General features: G+C 38.9%; 1 protein-coding gene across 2 annotated transcripts in view; it reads left to right on the top strand.

Annotated features, from left to right (window-relative positions):
- LOC130215189 (gamma-aminobutyric acid receptor subunit beta-2) overlaps nucleotides 1-18,094 on the top strand; it is a 157,531-nt gene that overhangs the window by 87,573 nt on the left and 51,864 nt on the right. For both annotated transcript variants that reach the window (XM_056447100.1, XM_056447099.1), the window contains exon 5: nucleotides 7,024-7,106. In XM_056447100.1, coding sequence (XP_056303075.1) covers nucleotides 7,024-7,106 — 83 coding nt within the window. The remainder of the gene's footprint in view (nucleotides 1-7,023; nucleotides 7,107-18,094) is intronic.

The following is an 18,094-nucleotide window of genomic DNA, read 5'->3' as shown; positions in this document are numbered from 1 at the left end:
TTTGTGTTTGAAAGTCTGTTTATTGAAAATGTTCTAAAATAGGTATGAGGTTAATGTTTGAAATAAAAAAAATAAAACAAATTGACTGAAGTAATGTGGAGTGTACAATACTACAGTGCAAATGTATGTAGGTCCTTGTATGTGGCAGAATGACAATAAAGCTCAGCTTGACTTGACTATGGGCCAAAAAAGTAACAGGCTCTGGACCTTTGACCATTTGACTGTCAATAACATTAACAGTGTTGTCCAATCAGAAAACATCCTTACAAAATTACACCGCCACTCTTTGGCTTATTACATGTAAGTTCTCAAGCTATTATACTCACTCATGCTTGATTATATGAATATGCATGAGGGCATCTACTAATTAGATTGAGATATGCTCTTTATGTATAACTAATTATGGTATAATTAGCCCTGCATTAGTTGAACTATCTTGCTGAAGTAAAGAAATGCATCATTAAAATGATATTATGAGTTACCAAGTGCCTCATAAATCTGCGTTAACAACACAGTGAGAGTAGGATAATGTATAAGTTTCTGCTCAAGTTCACCACACTGTGCAGTTTTTGTCACTTGAGGTCAAATGCATCATTTATGATCAAATCTGCAATTAAAATAGTTTTTGTGTAAAATTATTAATAATTTAGGCAGCATTATAAGCACTGTAAATTAAAATTTGTTTAATTTTAGGAATTGTTGAGATGCTGCAGTACTTCATTAGTGAATTTTGATTTCTTTTGTTTTGCTATTTTATCTGACTGATGCTGTTACAATAAAATATTGTAGTACAGTAGCAGAAAATCCTTTCCAGATTTTTATTGTTGCTATTTCTATTTAAACTTTGTATACATTTTGTTAGTTTTGTTACGCTGGCTCACATATACCATCTACACTAAAAATGCATTTGCTGAGGTAACCATGCTTTTTTCTCTCTCTTATTATTACAAAACTTTGAGTTATTTGGTGAAACTTGACTCTTATTTGGACTCTTATAGCGCAGTACCAGGTGAGCAACTATTCAGCAAGTATTTTATTTGATCATGCAGTTTATTTATTTATTTATCTATCATATTAACAGCAAACTGACAGCTAAATTAAATTTAGCATGATAATTATAACGGTCCAGGACTTTTTGGAATCATTGGTGTACTCTTGATATGCAGGACGCTTTTTGCAGTACATTTTTTTTTGTTTACTTTAATTTTATTCTGTTTATTTTGTTGTTATATCTGTTTTGTTCTTTTTATTTAGTTTAATATCAATTTATTATTTGTAAATTCACTACCTTCAGAATAAAAAAACCACTAGGTGTCTTGTTAGATTTTGTTCTGAAAATGAATGAATGAATGAATGAATGAATGAATCAATCAATCAATCAATCAATCAATCAATCAATCAATCAAATCAAACAATTAACCAACCAAACAACCAACCACCCACCCAACCAAACAACCAGCTCAAACAAAACAAAACCAAACCAAGCCAAGCCTAGCCCAGCCCAGCCCAGCCCAGCCCAGCCAAGCCCAGCAAGCAACCAACACCAAACCACAGCAGAGCAAAACAAACCACACCTCACCACACCACATCACACCAAGCATCAAACTAGCTAACCAACCAACCACCCACACCCAACCAACCAACCACCCAACCAACCAACCAAAGCAAACCAAACCAAACCAAACCATCCACATACCCACACTAAAGCAAACCAAACTAAACCAAACTAAACTAACCAACCAGCCACCCAACTAACCAACTAGAAACCCACCCAAATCGAACCAAATCAATCCAAACTAATAAACCAAAAACCCACCCACCCCACAGCACACCAATTCAAACAGCAAACCAATCAACCAATCCATCCAAACCAACCAAATCAACCAACCAACCAACCATTCACCCATACCAAACCAACCACCCAGACCAAACCAAACCAAACCAAACAACAAATGAATGAATGAATTAGTAAATTATTACATACAAACTTACTGTACAAACAAACATACGCATGCACGCACACTCACACACACACACACACACGAACACACACACACACACGCACACACACACACACACACACACACACACACACACACACACACACACACACACACACATTTACCTGTCAAAAACAGACTAAGGTGTATACAAACACTTACACTTCATCTTGAGAGCTTATGTGCAATTGTTTGCAACCCAACCTCTGTCCTGTTATCACTCTACACAGACACTTTAAATGTGCCATCTCTCTTTCTTTACCACTGATCTTTTTTCTATTCCTCTATTTAGTCTAGTATTCTCTGGAAAATCCAAACTTATATGGGCAATATCCACGAGGAAGAGTACATTAAATGTCTTGTAATAGGTTAGGGGTTAAGTTTCATTTACAGATTTTGGTAAAAAAAAATTAAACACACACACATACACACATTGCACAGTTTACTCAGTTAGCAATAAAACTCTGTGCCTATATGAGCATTTCTGCTTCGGTTACAAGTGTTGTTCATGTAAATAGCAACAATGACTCAGCTCAATTTGTATTTGGGCTTTTTTTTCCATTCTGGTGAAAGTACTTACGCTGTTGATGGAGAGAAGTCTCATCTGTCAAGCCGTCTAAGTAGTCTTTACCACACTCTTACCTTGAACCTCTCTCACTAACACCATTTGCTACCTTAACAACAGCTGCCAGCCCTGGTAGCAAATTTAGCAGTCTGAACAAGCTCTCCCCGAGGATTTCATATCATTCTTTTTCCCTCTTTGTTCTCACCGAGGCTTGCCAGTCGACTAACGCACCCTGGGCCCTTATTCTGCTTGAGCGATTTTGGCAGGTTATAACTTTGAAAGGTGAAAGAGTGCAGCCCTAGACATAGATGGCTACTTCGCACTGCCGTTTCCATTCCAAAATGGTGTGATATTAATTATCCCGCCATCCGAAGCACGAACATACCTTATTAAAAAAAGGAATAGATTTGGAATATTAATAAAGAGAGCTTATGAGTAACTCAGAGGAAAGGTATTTTGGAAGTGTTCACTTCTACCCTTAGCCATTTTGAATATGTTTATTTGGGGGATTCTAGAATTGCGGGAACATTTTGTGTCTCCAAGATAAACCTAATATTTTGCAAAAATAAAAACTTGAAACACTTTGCATAATAGCACAAATATATACTGTTGAAGTCTAAATTATTAGCCCTCCTGTGCAGTTTTCTTTTTCTTTTTCCAATGTTTCCCAAATGTTGTTTAACAGAGCAAGGACTTTTTCCACAGTATTTCTTCTGAAAAAAAAAAAAAATGTTTTATTTCATTCATTTTCTTTTTAGCTTAGTCCCTTTATTAATCCGGGGTCGCCACAGCGGAATGAACCGCCAACTTATCCAACATATGTTTTACGCAGCGAATGCCCCTCCAGCCGCAACCCATCTCTGGGAAACCCATACACACTCATTCGCACACACACATACACTATGGACAATTTAGCCTACCCAATTCACCTGTACCGCATGTCTTTGGACTGTGGGGGGAAACCGGAGCACCCGGAGGAAACCCACGCAAATGCAGGGAGAACATGCAAACTCCACACAGAAACGCCAACTGACCCAGCTGAGGCTCGAACCAGTGACCTTCTTGCTGTGAGCCGACAGCACTACCTACTGCGCCACTGCGATGCCCTTTGTTTTATTTCATATAGAATAAAAGCAGTTTTAATTTAAAAAAAAACATTTTATGGTCAACATTTTAGCTTAGTTATTATGTCACATATTTTGTAGCACAGAACACTGTTGAGTAGAAACCTCATTACATATTTCCAACCAACAAACCAACCAAGCACACCAAACCAACAAACCGATCCAACCAATCAAACCAAACTAAACCAACCAAATCCAATCCAACCCAACCCAAACCAACCCAACCCAATCCAACCCAACCCAACCGATAAACCAAACCAAATTTAACCAACCAACCAACCAGCCAAACCACACCAAACAAACCAACCGGCCAACCAACAAACCAACCAAGCACACCAAACCAAACCAACCAAACCAAAACAACCAACCAACCAACCAACCAACCGATAAACCAAACCAAATTAAACCCACCAACCAACCAAACCACACCAAACAAACCAATCGGCCAACCAACAAAACAACCAACCAACCAACACAAATCAAACACCCAACCAACAAACCACCCACACCAAACCAAGCCAACCAACCAACCACAGCCAACCCAAGCCACCAAAGCAAACCAACCCAACCCAACCAACCACACCAAACCAAACCAAACCAAACCAAACCAAACCAAACTATGATATGGTAGTGGACCACCCCTTTAAGTAATGTCAACTAATCGCTTTTTTTAATAGTGTAACAGTGTTTTTTAACGCGTTCACACCAGATGCGGATGAAGCGTCAATGCAAAGACGCAAATTGACATTCTGCAGTGCAAATGATGCGATCTGCCTGAATGAAGCGCAGTGATTTGAGCGTTTTGCATGCTTAAAGCACGAACTGCTCAAGTAGGAAAATCTGAAATTCAGCAGACATTCAGGAGCTTGCTCTTGTAGGGGCATGATTATGACGTAGTGCCTGTTGTTGGTGCCCCAAGGGGAAATCCTCTTGCCGACACCAGACAACAGCTCATCAAACTGGGCTCTGCTCAGTCGGAAGCACCATTGAAAGCTTCTCAACTTAAATTGAGTCAAGTGCAGTACTTGAGTCAGAAAGTTGAGTCAACCAAAAAAAAAACTGTGCAGCAAATTACCTTACAATTTTAAGCTGAGTCAACTTTTTTTCATTTTACAGTGAGTAGCTCACACTCAAAACATGACTTTTGCTGCTTGTTCAAGCTACTAATTTAAAATGAGTTGAAAAAACACATTTTTTTGTTTATTTTGGGGGGACAACTACATTGTTTCATGTTCAATCCACTTAAATTTGTAAAAACAGTTAACTTAATCGATTTGTGTTAGGACAACATGAAGGAATAGTGTGGAACCCAGCATTTCTTACACACACAAGATGCTCTTACTGCACAAGACGTTTGGCCATAGGCGAAATGGTCGTGCCCAACTGAGCCTGGTTTCTCTCAAGGTTTTTTATCCTTCACCTTCGACAATTGGTGAAATTTTTTCCTTGCCGCTGTCACCACTGGCTTGCATGGTTTGGTACTTGTGGAGCAGCACATCGATGGATTTGCTCTTCAGTATTTGACCTTTCAGCAGTGAAAATTAAACACACACTGAACTGAACTAAACCGAACTTCAACACTGAAAACTGCACTGACACTGTTTCAATTTACTAGAACTTCTATGTTAAGCTGCTTAGACACAATCTACATTGTAAAAGCGCTATAGAAACAAACATGATTTGAATTGAATTACAGTGCAGTTTGCTTACTGTGGTTTTCTACAGTATGCAGCTGTCGTTACACTATTTTATCACTTTACACACGAATCAAGACTTCATATGTATTTTAAAACTGTATTCAGTAGCCTAAGGAGCAATACTGTACCTTGATCTTGGGTGGATTGGCTCCTTCATTCCTTTGATAATGTACTTTCTTGTTTCTCTTGAGAACTTTTCACATTTATCAGCAGAATTTCTTTAAAGAAACCTTAATATTAAAGTAAGAAACAGACATTTTTCCCTACTTGAAGCTCATGCCAAGCCTTTATCATGTGCACCTGTACTATCACCAGTGTAATTTACCATAGCATATACATCAAAGCAGATATTAATACCCCATTTTTCTTGCCCTCTTTTCTTTGGTATTCCCACTTGCTATGGGAACCACAGCTACGACACGGAGGCAAGGTGATTCTGGTACAGCAAGAAACTAGGACACCGATTTATTTATTTATTTTTTTTTTGCTCATCTATCAATCCCTGCAAGAGGATTTCTCTTGCACTTAGCACTGCAGTAAATGTTTTCAGCACCGAGAACACCTTCTCTTACTTCAAACCCTCTTTACTGCTATTTCTGAAGGGGAAAACAGGGAGCGTTCAATTCACTAAAAGTAAAACAAGCTTTTTAAGATTTGACATTGCAGTCATAGATTCAAACGGAAGTGTCAAGAGATGGTTGTATTAACTTAGAGTTGTTCTCTACACAGCTATAAATAAAGCACACTTTAGTATTCTAAAAAAAGGCTATCTCTGTTTCGTAGCAGCAGCAAATGCCACTGAATTCATATATCTCGCTGATCAATACCAATGTCACATATTCCTGAGTAAACAGGATATACTATGAAGATTTTTTTCTTTCTTTTTCTTCTCAAGGAAAATGTGATATTAGAATAACAGCAGCTTTAATAAAAAAAAAAACATTTTATGGTCAACATTTTTAGCTTAGTTACTATGTCACATATTTTGTAGCACAGAACACTGTTGAGTAGAAACCTCATTACATATTTCCAACCAACAAACCAACCAAGCACACCGAACCAAACCAACAAACCGATCCAACCAACCAACCACCCAAACCAACCCAAACCAAACCAAACCAACCAACCAACCAACCAACCAACCACCCAAACCAACCCAACCCAAACCAACCCAAACCAATCTAATCCAATCCAACCCAACCCAGCACAAACCAAACCAACCCAAACCAATCCAACCCAACCGATAAACCAAACCAAATAAACCAACCAACCAACCATGTGTGTGTGTGTATATATATGTATATGTATATATATATATATATATATATATATATATATATATATATATATATATATATATATATATATAAATAATTGTGTATGTATTTATATATTTTGATTAATTTATTTTTATTTTTATTATTTCAAACCAGCTAAATTTACTTGCATTATTTACAATCGCAATATTAAGAATTGGTTCAAAACAATGCATGTCTTACGTTGTTGAAAAAACCTTTGATATGACTCATCATTGACACAAAGTTATGAGATAAGGATATGGTTCAGGAGGAATGTTCACTCTGCATATATAACTACATAGTTACTTTTTAATATATGTAATATGTGTCTGTTCACAGGATTACTACCACAGCTGCCTGCATGATGGACCTGCGCAGATACCCACTAGATGAGCAGAACTGCACACTGGAAATTGAGAGCTGTGAGTGTCTCTTAACACAAATTGATTTAATGTTTCTCCACCAGTTCCTCTTTATAAGGTATAAATATTTAGTTGGTAACACTTTACAATAAGGTTGTATTAGTTAATGTTAGTTAATGCCTTTACTAATATGAACAAACAACAAACAATATTTATTACAGTATCAGTTCATGTTAGTTAACATTAGTTAATGAAAATACAGTTGTTTATTGTTAGTTCGTTAACTCACAGTGCATAAACTGTTAACAAGCTTGAACTTGGATGTTTATAATCATCAGTAAATGAACTATGAGTAATAAGAACTTTACAAGTAATGTTCATAATTATTTCATATTAGTAAATACCTAAACTAATATAAACTTATTATAAAGTGTGACTGTTCAGTCAAATGAAAACATCAGTATTCAGACTAATTCACTACTTAGTTGAAGCACCTTTGGCAGTCATTACTGTCTTTTTGGGTAAAATACGACAAGCATCGCACACCTGGATTTGGGCAGTTTCTGCCATTATTCCCTGTAGATCCGCTTAATCTCTGTCAAGTTACATGGCGACCCAATGGTGGGCTGAAATTTCCCAGCCTCTCCAGAGATGTTTAATCTTGTTCAAGTTGCTCTGGCTGGCCCACTCAAGAACTGAAGAGTCGTCCCTAAGCCACTTGCTTTGTCTCCCTAATGCGCTCAGTCAAGTTACGTCATTTTTATTTGTATAGAGAATAACAATGTGCCGTTACACAACTAATTCTTTGTATTTAGGACAAGGGAGCCTGATTTCCATTTATCTCTATTGATTTATGATAGGCACAGTGGTGCAGTAGGTCACCTCACAGCAAGAAGGTCACTGGTTCGAGGCTCGGCTGGGTCAGTTGGCGTTTCTGTGTGGAGTTTGTATGTTCTCCCTGCATTTGCGTGGGTTTCCTCCTGGTGCTCCGGTTTCCCCCACAGTCCAAAGACATGCGGTATAGGTATAACTGTATTTCTGGAAAGCTCCTTAAAAAAATAGACTAAAACTTGATTATTTTTTAGTTTAAAAAGTATACTAAGAGCACACTTAACTTTTATAAGGGTCATCAGTGGCCTTGAGCACGATGAACATCTTACTTGGCAGAGCAGAGACTTAAGCTCATTATCATGTTGAAAGGCAACCTTTTTGCCCAGTCTGTGGCCCAGAGTACTATGAACTAGGTTTTCATCAAGAACAGCTCTGCTTTTCGCTGTGTTCAGCTTTCCTTTGCCGTGACCAGAACCCCAGGCCCTACTTCTGGGGGAAAAAATGAAATAAATAAAAAAACTCTACACAGCGTGACGGAACTGCTACTGTTCTGCATGGGTGAGATGGTATTGTGCAGAATGGAGGCATTGTCTGGTATTTCATCTAGAGATTCTTCTTGAAATTGAGGTTCATCAGACTAGAGAGTCTTGTTTCTTAGAGTCTGAGAGTCCTTTCAGTGCTTTTTTTAAAGCTAATTTCAAGCAGCTTTCATCTGACCAAAATCAGTAGAGTGCTTTTCTCCTCCTGCAATTTTCTATCATCTTCACTCATGATCTCTGGATCCCCCGCCAATGATGTCATGTTCTTTATCGAGATACTGGGAAGTCAGATCTGTCTTTCTGCTTGTCTATCTATCTATCTGTCTATCTGTCTATCTATCTATCTATCTATCTATCTATCTATCTATCTATCTATCTATCTATCTATCTATCTATCTATCTATCTATCTATCTATCTATCTATCTATCTATCTATCTCTCTATCTCTCTGTCTGTCTGTCTGTCTATATATACACATATATCAGGGTTGCACATTATATTGTTAGCATCAAGATCGCAATGTGCGCATCCGCAAAAGTAATTTCACAGAATGTTCAATGTTGAGTTGGAATTATAATTGACCTGGCGTCACGGTTTTAAAATCATTCAGGTTCAATAAATTGTATCGTTTGTAACTTTAATGACGATGCTTTTGATTGGATTATTTATACAATGAAGACTCTGCAATGTTATTTTCCCTTTGCTTATTCAGCTCCTGTACCTGGAGGCTGTTAGACTCCCATAAACTGTATTCCTTAAAACTTTATTACAAATGCAATGTACAGTATATGAAGAAAGAAAAGAAAAAACTAAACTAAATGTCACAACCAACATCAGATTTTTCTAATATTGTGCAGCCCTACTACCATCCATCCATCCATCCATCCATCCATCCATCCATCCATCCATCCATCAACCCTTTCTTCCTTCCTTTCTTCCTTTTCTTCCATCCACTTATCTATCCATCCATCCAATAATCCACCCATCCGTCCATCTATGCATACATCCTTCCATCCATTAATTTATCCATCCATCCATCCAACTGTTTACCCATCCTTCATTCATCCCATCCATTTATCCATCCATCCATTTATCCATCCATCCATCTATCCATTAATCCATCCATCTATCATGCATCCATCATCCATCCTTCCTTCCTTCCTTCCTTCCTTCTTTCCTTCCTTCCATCCATTTATCTATCCATCCATCAAACAATCCACCCATCCATCCTTCCTTCCCTCCCTCCCTCCATTTATTTATCCATCCATCCAACACTTTCACCCATCCGTCCATCCATTCTTCTTTCATTCTATTCATTCATCTATCCATGCAACTAACAATCCACCCATCCATCCATCATCCATCCATCCATCCATCAACCCTTTCTTCCTTCCTTTCTTCCTTTCCTTCCCATCCTTCCGTCCATCCTTCATTCATCCCATCCATTTATCCACCCATCCATCCATCCATCCATCCATCCATCCATCCATCCATCCATCCATCCATTAATCCATCCATCCATCTATCATGCATCCATCATCCATCCTTCCTTCCTTCCTTCCTTCCTTCCTTCCTTCCATCCATTTATCTGTCCATCCATCAAACAATCCACCCCTCCATCCATCCTTCCTTCCCTCCCTCCCTCCATTTATTTATCCATCCATCCAACAGTTCACCCATCCGTCTATCCATTCTTCCTTCATTCCATTCATTCATCTATCCATGCAACTAACAATCCACCCATCCATTCATCCATCCATGCATCTTTCCTTCCTTCCTTCCATTCATTAATATTTCCATTCATCCAACAATCCATCCATCCATCCATTCTTCCTTCCATCCATTTATTTAATCATCCATCAACAGTCTACCCATCCTTCCATCCATCCTTCCTTCATTCCATCCATTTATCTATCCATTGATCTAACAATCCACTCATCCATCCATCCATCATTCTTTCCTTCCATCCATTTATCCATCTATCCATCCATCCATCCATCCATCCATCCATCCAACAATGTTAACATGTTAATATGGCCACACCTCTACTAACAATAGATTAAATGTTGCTAAACTTGCAAACGAATGCTGCCTAATAAATGTCATAACATTACAATTCATTCACCCATTCTTCCTACTTTTATCTATTCATTCATCCATCCATCCTTCTTCCATCCATCCATACTTTTTTCATCCAATCATTCGTCCATCTTTCTTTCATCCATCCATCCAGCCATCTATCCTTCCTTGCAAAACTTGCAAACGAATGCTGTCTAAGAAATGTCATAACATTACAATTCATTCACCTATTCTTCCTGCTTTTATCTATTCATTCATCCATGCATCCTTCTTCCATCCATCCATACTTTTTTCATCCAATCATTCGTCCATCTTTCTTTCATCCATCCATCCAGCCATCTATCCTTCCTTTTATCATCCAAACGTCTTCCATCTATCCATCATTCTTTCATTCATCCTTCCATGAGATCCATTTGATTGTCTCTTAAAATGACCATTTTAAACTAAGTTGTGCGTAATCGTTGTTTTCCAGCAGAAACGTGTGAGAGTTTTTTGCGAGTACAGCGTGTAAAGAGAGCCAGTTGTACTTCACCATTACCTTAATTAGAATGACCTTCATCTTCATAAAGCCAAGAGATAAAGAGAGCCAGTCAGCATTCATGCTACGCAGCGCCATGAGCGGGAAAAAAAAGGCTAATGAAATCTAATTGCGAAATATATATGCGGTGTACGATGGGAAAGTGCTGTAGATCCAGCGGTAATCCTCCAGCGTCTGCTCTTACGTATGGCCCACTGGCTGCTGTCATTAAAGCAGAGAGATGGGAAGCTGAGAGCGGGAGAGATCAGGAGAGGGCATGTGTACGCAATTGCTAATTGCGCTCTTGTGAACTCCAACACACAGCACTGTAGAGAACAGCTAATGCTTTGTCCTAATATAAATTAAAAACACAAGAAGCTATCCTTGATGCATTTTGGTTTACAGAAAAAGGGTTTGCAAAACAATACTTTCAAAGTACTGAATCTAAACTAACCATATGATTTTGTTAGCTCGCAATGCTAGTTTTAGGGTAGGCAATTCAACTGTACTTGTCAAGAAGTAATCTCTAATTGAAATCCGAAAATGCACTTCCTGGTTTTTTTTTTCAGTTAAATTGTCAGATTACGTCTGTCTGAGGTTTTGGGCGTGGCTAACATACTTAACCACACCCCTCCAACTGTCAGTTTTGACGACAAACAGAAATGGTGAGGAGTCTGTTAGGTTGTAATAAATCTTCTAAAACCCATTTCCAGATCTTTCTGAATGAATAGCTTTCTTTACAACATCCAATCAGCTCGCAGTAGAAAAAAAACAAGCCACACCCACTGTTTTCTTATTTAATATACCATTTCTGTAGGAACTGCGTCATGATAAAAAAAAAAACGGTTGCAACATCCGGGTCATGCAGACTTCAAGGCTGTATCCTAAATCTCCCTCATATCCTATTAATCAGGGGTCTTAAATTCAATCTACCTGGGAGCCACTGGAGGCAGAGTCTGGGTGAGGCTGGGCTGCATCAGGTTTTCCACAATAAATTAATTATCTTATTAATTTTTTTATTTTATTAATAATTAAAAGCCATATACCGAGAGCCATATACCCCACCGTGATTGGTGGGTTTGTTCAGCTCCGCACACAACACTGTAAAGTGCCATACATATCAAACTCGCGGGCCGCACTAACATTAAACTTTCAAATTAAGGCGGGGGCCACAAACTATCATCTCGTGCACCTCAATTGGACCGCGGGCCGCGAGTTTGAGACCCCTGCTATAAATAGTACACTGTAAAAAGTTATATGAACAATTAGTCATCACAGCATATGTTTTAGATCATTGTTTAATCTGATCATTGTTTGTACAGTTTATGTGCACGTGATCTGCTCATGCACGCATATGAATCACGTAAGAATATTTACATCTTAACGTCAATCTGATAGCACTCAAATGATGGCGATCAAAATAACCAAAACTATATCATACATCCATCCATCCATCCATCCTTCCTTCCTTCTTTCCTTCCTTCCTTCCTTCCTTCCTTCTTTCCTTCTATCCATTTATCCATCCATCAAACAATCCACCCATCCATCCATGCTTCCTTTCTTCCCTCCCTCCATTTTTTTATTCATCCATCCAACAGTTCACGCATCCATCTATCCATTTTTCCTTCATTCCATCCAATTATCTATCCATGCAACTAACAATCCACCCATCCATTCATCCATCCATGCATCCTTCCTTCCTTCCTTCCATTCATTAATATATCCATTCATCCAACAATCCATCCATCCATCCATTCTTCCTTCCATCCATTTATTTAATCATCCATCCAACAGTCCACTCATCCTTCCATCCAACATTAAACTTTCAAATTAGGCAGGGGCCACAAACTATCATCTCGTGCGCTACAATTGGACCGCGGGCCGTGAGTTTGAGACCCCTGCTATAAATAGTACACTGTAAAAAGTTATATGAACAATTAGTCATCACAGCATATGTTTTAGATCATTGTTTAATCTGATCATTGTTTGTACAGTTTATGTGCACGTGATCTGCATATGCACGCATATGAAAATTTACATCTTAACGTCAATCTGATAGCACCCAAATGATGACGATCAAAATAACCAAAACTTTCTTGCTTCATAACATGTTCTAGTTTCACAATATACTATTTGTAAATAATTAGGCTGCAAGCAGATAAGCACTGTAGAAGCACACTTTTTTCTGTTCTGAACTTGTGCCCCGTGGTTCAGTGGTACGGTCCCGTACGGTTCGGTTTGGTACGCTTTTATGGCCATTTCCACTGTCAAAAGGCGTACCGAACCGAATTGTACCGTACCACTTTTTCGGCACCCTTTCGAAAGGGTACCAAACACAAGAAAGGGTCACAGAAGGCAGAGCTAGACACGCAGCTGAACGCTATTAGTTTACAGAGATACGTCATTCGCTTACGCAACAAGCCAAAATGAAAACAAAAAACCCGCCATGTTTAAAATACACAGCGAGAGATTACAGCGGAATTAAATATACACATATAATAACGAGCCATGGTCGATCCGGGCTCAAACAAACCTTGTCGTCATCTTGATGAACAGCCACAAAGCCATGGAGTAGGGAACAATCTAACGTTACCCTGTGCGAGCGGTTTTGCTTTCTTCCTTACGTTCACCGCGCGTCTATATCTGAAACAACAAACTTCTTGATCTGATAATAATAACGTGTGCTTCATTATTGATGTGCTTTTGAAACCCGATCCTGCCAGACACTGACAAACGCCAGAGTGAAGCGTGAAGAAACAAAGGAGAAGCCGGAAAAAAGAAGCACATTATTTTTCAGCAAACATGAACAAAATGCCATGTTTAGCTATTATCTTCACCTTTTTATACTAATATGAACCGGGAATGATGGAATTACTGTCTAACAGAGGCTACATGTGCTGCTGAAGATTAAAGACACAGATAAGAGGTTTACACTGACTGTGGGCTATATTTTGTGTTGTTTTTGAACCTAAATAAGGACTAAATGTATTCTGTGTGTAGTTCTACTGTAGTTGGTAACATATCGGAGACTGTAAGGGTCTGTATGTGTTTATATATGTTCATTTATTTATTTGATATAATTACAGACGTTACAGTAGGCTGTTTCGCACTGTCATTGATCTGCAGTTATAATCAACTCATGTTCATTGAAAAGTTAGTAATAAACATTTCTACACAAGCATTTATGTGTATGAAGCATCTGTTTTGTGAGAAGTGCTTTTCATATGATATGTCAGCGACCTGTACAGCTTTATTGTAGACATTTCCTCGAGCGAGAATGACGTCGACTGAAACTTTGTCATACACCACGCCCACCAAAAGGGTACCCTTGGTAGAGGAAATGCTAGCCTGATAAAGGTGACCCGTAGCGTACCGACCCGAACCATACCAGTCAGTGGAAACGAGCCATTGAACTGAGTTGCTGCTTCACAGTTGATTTGCCACCAAATGCTGACACCCCAGCCGCAAATTTCATGTATTGAACAAAGTAAAGTTCTCCCCGGCTTTCACTCCGGGACTTGATGATGGTTTTTCACTGTTGCGCACTTCTCTTGTGTTAAATTTTGGCGCAGATTCAGCTTTGGCGGAGATTCCAATATGGCTAAGTTTCAGTTTCCTTTTCTTCTCACGTGGAAGCCGAACTACTCCATGTCCTTCCGCCTCTCCCTCTGATTGGCGGATGGATTTTTTTCTCCTTTTATTTTAGTTTGGTTTGACATTTATCCAAGGTTTTCATACCGTCAGAATCTTATACCGGCCCTTACCTACTTTGAGCTTAACTGTGGTCCATCTAGAAAGATTCACATTAAAAATATTAAAAAGTTAGCAAGTTGGATGTTAAAAGGGGTAAAAAGTTGAAAGCCTCATGTGACAGGGCGTAAATCAATTCCTTTTTTGAGTTCTTGATTGATTTCTTACATGTCATCAAGAAATTAAACATGGAAAACATGTAGAAATTACTTATAAAGGGAAAATGGGAACTATGAACTTCAGTTATAGTTGCGATGTGTGGAATACACCAAACCTTGTATCCTGACAGGCTCTGACCAACAAGAAAATCTAATATATCAGAGATATTTGTCAATCAACAAAGCACAAACAAAACAACATATCTTCCATCCAAGTGGACTATATTAGTGCACTAATATAGGGAATAGTAAATGGGTAGGGGCGACACGGTGGCTCAGTGATTAGCACTGTCACCTCACAGCAAGAAATGTCTCTGGTTTGGAGTCCCAGCTGGGCCATTTGGCATTTCTGTGTGGAGTTTTCCCTATGTTAGCCCTGGTTTCGGTTTCCCCTACAGTCCAAACACATGCAGTACAGGTGAATTGGGTAAACAAAATTGGCCGTAGTGTATGTGTGAATGAGTGTGTATAGGTGCTTCCTGGTACTGAGTTGCAGCTGGAAATGCATCCGCTTTGTAAAACATATGTTGGATAAGTTGGTTATTCCGCTAAGCGGTTCATTCCGCTGTGTCGACCCATGATAAATAAAGGGACTAAGCCTAAGGAAAATGAATGAGGGTATATAAGGGGTGATTTCAGATACAGCATGAGTCAATGGTTTCTCCCCTTTCAATTTCTCCAGCAAGTGTTTTCATTGTGAAATGACATTTTGTATTGACAAATGTATCGACATCCTGTCAGCGAGCATAATGTGTCCATAACCTTAAATCCTGTGAGAATCCTATGAACTTTTGTCTAATTGGTTTTTGCTTTTTTCTTCTTCTTCCCCTTCATAAGCTCTTTCCAAGTTTCTCGCAAGTTTTACTTTCTTTCGAGTAAACTCCACAGAGGTTTCTGGGAACACAGTGTGTTGAGAGCGTCAGCTGTACACCACCACTACCTATAGCAGTGCCAAGGTCATGGGTTCATTTCCCAGAATGCACATATTGATGAATGTGCAGCAAATGCACTGTAAGACGTTTTGCAAAAAATGGTTAGGTGGGTCAGATGGACGGGGTCATCCTCTGATGGGATTCCTGCTGTCTATTCATGCATAAGCCAATACATATTGCAGTCAAAATAGCTAAGTTAGCTGGATTTCAGTTACAGTCTTGCTTTGCAACTTTCAGTTTTTACCAGTCTGATACGAAACGTGTACAGTGAGAAATAAAATAGACTTTAAAAAATCATTTTAAAGCCAGGGGATACTAAAAGATAAGATACAATACACTCACCGGCCACTTTATTAGGTACACCTTACTAGTGCCAGGTTGGACCCCTTTTGCCTTCAGAACATTGTGGCATCTATTCAACAATGTACTGGAAATATTGCTCGGAGATTTTGCTCCATATTGACATGATAGCATCATGCATTGCTGCAGATTTGTCAGCTGTACATCCATGATGCGAATCTCCCATTCCACCACATCCCAACTGTGCTCTATTGGATTGAGATCTGGTGACTGTGGAGACCATTTGAGTACAGTTAAATCATTGTCAAGTTCAAGAAACCAGTCTGAGATGATTCACACTTTATGTCATGCTTGTTATCCTACTGGAAGTAGCCATCAGAAGATGGGCACACTGTGGTCATAAAGGGATGGACATGGTCAGCAACAATACTCAGGTAGGCTGTGGCGTTGACACGATGCTCAATTGGTACTAATGGGCCCAAAGTGTGTGAGGAATATACCCCCACACCATTACACTACCACCACCAGCCTGAACTGTTGATACAATGCAGGATGGATCCATGTTTTCATGTTGTTCACACCAAATTCTGACTCTACCATCTGAAAATCGCAGCGGAAATTGAGTCTCATCAGACCAGGCAAAAGTTTTCCAATCTTCTGTTGTTTCGTTTTGGTGAGCCTGTGCGAATTGTAGCCTCAGTTTCCTGTTCTTAGCTGACATGAGTGGCACCCAGTGTGGTCATCTGCTGTGTAGCCCACCTGCCCCAAGGTTCGACGTGTTGTGCGTTCAGAGATGCTCTTCCGCAGACCTCGGTTGTAATGAGTGGTTATTTGAGTTATTATTGCTTATCAGTTCAAACCAGTCTGGTCATTCCCCTCTGATCTCTGGCATCAACAAGGCATTTGCACCCACAGAACTGCCGCTCACTGGATATTTTATCTTTTTCAGACCAATCTCTGTAAACCCTAAAGATGGTTGTGCGTGAAACTCCCAGTAGATCTGCAGTTTCTGAAATACTCAGACCAGCCCATCTGGCACCAACACCCATGCCACGTTCAGAGTCACTTAAATCACCATTTTCTGATGCTCGGTTTTAACTGCAGCAGATCGTCTTGACCATGTCTACATGCCCAAATGCATTAAGTTGCTGCCAAGTGATCGGCTGATTAGAAATTTGCGTTAACAAGCAGTTAGAGAGGTGTACCTAATAAAGCGGCCGGTGAGTATTTATTCGCTTATTGGCACATTTAGCACTAGGTATCTTATATACTGTTTTTTTTTCTTAATTCATATATTACTCTTTTAGCCAGATTTTGATCATCAATCTTTACTAATTTATTTGCTGTGTTTCTTTTCAAATACATTTTTGTACTAAAATAGGTTCATTTTACAACTCTCAACTCAAGTTGAGTTGTACCATATTTCATACTTTAAAAATGCCATTGAGCTGATCTTTGGGTGTGGCGGTAGAATTTTTAGCTTAGCTTAGCTTAGCATAGATCATTGAATTGGATTAGGACATTAGCATTTTGCACAAAAATGATCAGAGAGTTGATACATTTCTTATTTAAAGCTTGAACCTTCTGTGGTTACATTATGTACTAAGACCAACAGAAAATGAAAAGTTGATGTTTTCTAGGTCAACAGGAGTAGGATCTATACTCTCAGTCTGGCGTAATTATCAAGGAACTTTGTTGGCATAACCTTACAGCAGAGTTCAAATAGGAAAATTCTCAAAATCTTTGAGAGAGATGCTAATAGTCTAATCTGATTAAGTGACCTATGCTAAGCTAAGCTAAAAGAGCTTGGGTGAATGGATTCAAAAACAGGTTAGCTCTAGGGGAGTTGTAAAATGAGCCAAAACAAAAGTATAAAAATGAGATAATCTGTGATTGGCAGGTTTGTATCTTCATGAAATCCTCTCTATCGATCTAAATAGGC

The sequence above is a fragment of the Danio aesculapii genome, chromosome 21 (assembly GCF_903798145.1).
Source record: "Danio aesculapii chromosome 21, fDanAes4.1, whole genome shotgun sequence".
NCBI lineage: Eukaryota > Metazoa > Chordata > Actinopteri > Cypriniformes > Danionidae > Danio > Danio aesculapii.
The sequence above is the reverse complement of the archived record's forward strand: the minus strand, read 5'-3'. Positions and strand labels throughout refer to the sequence as shown.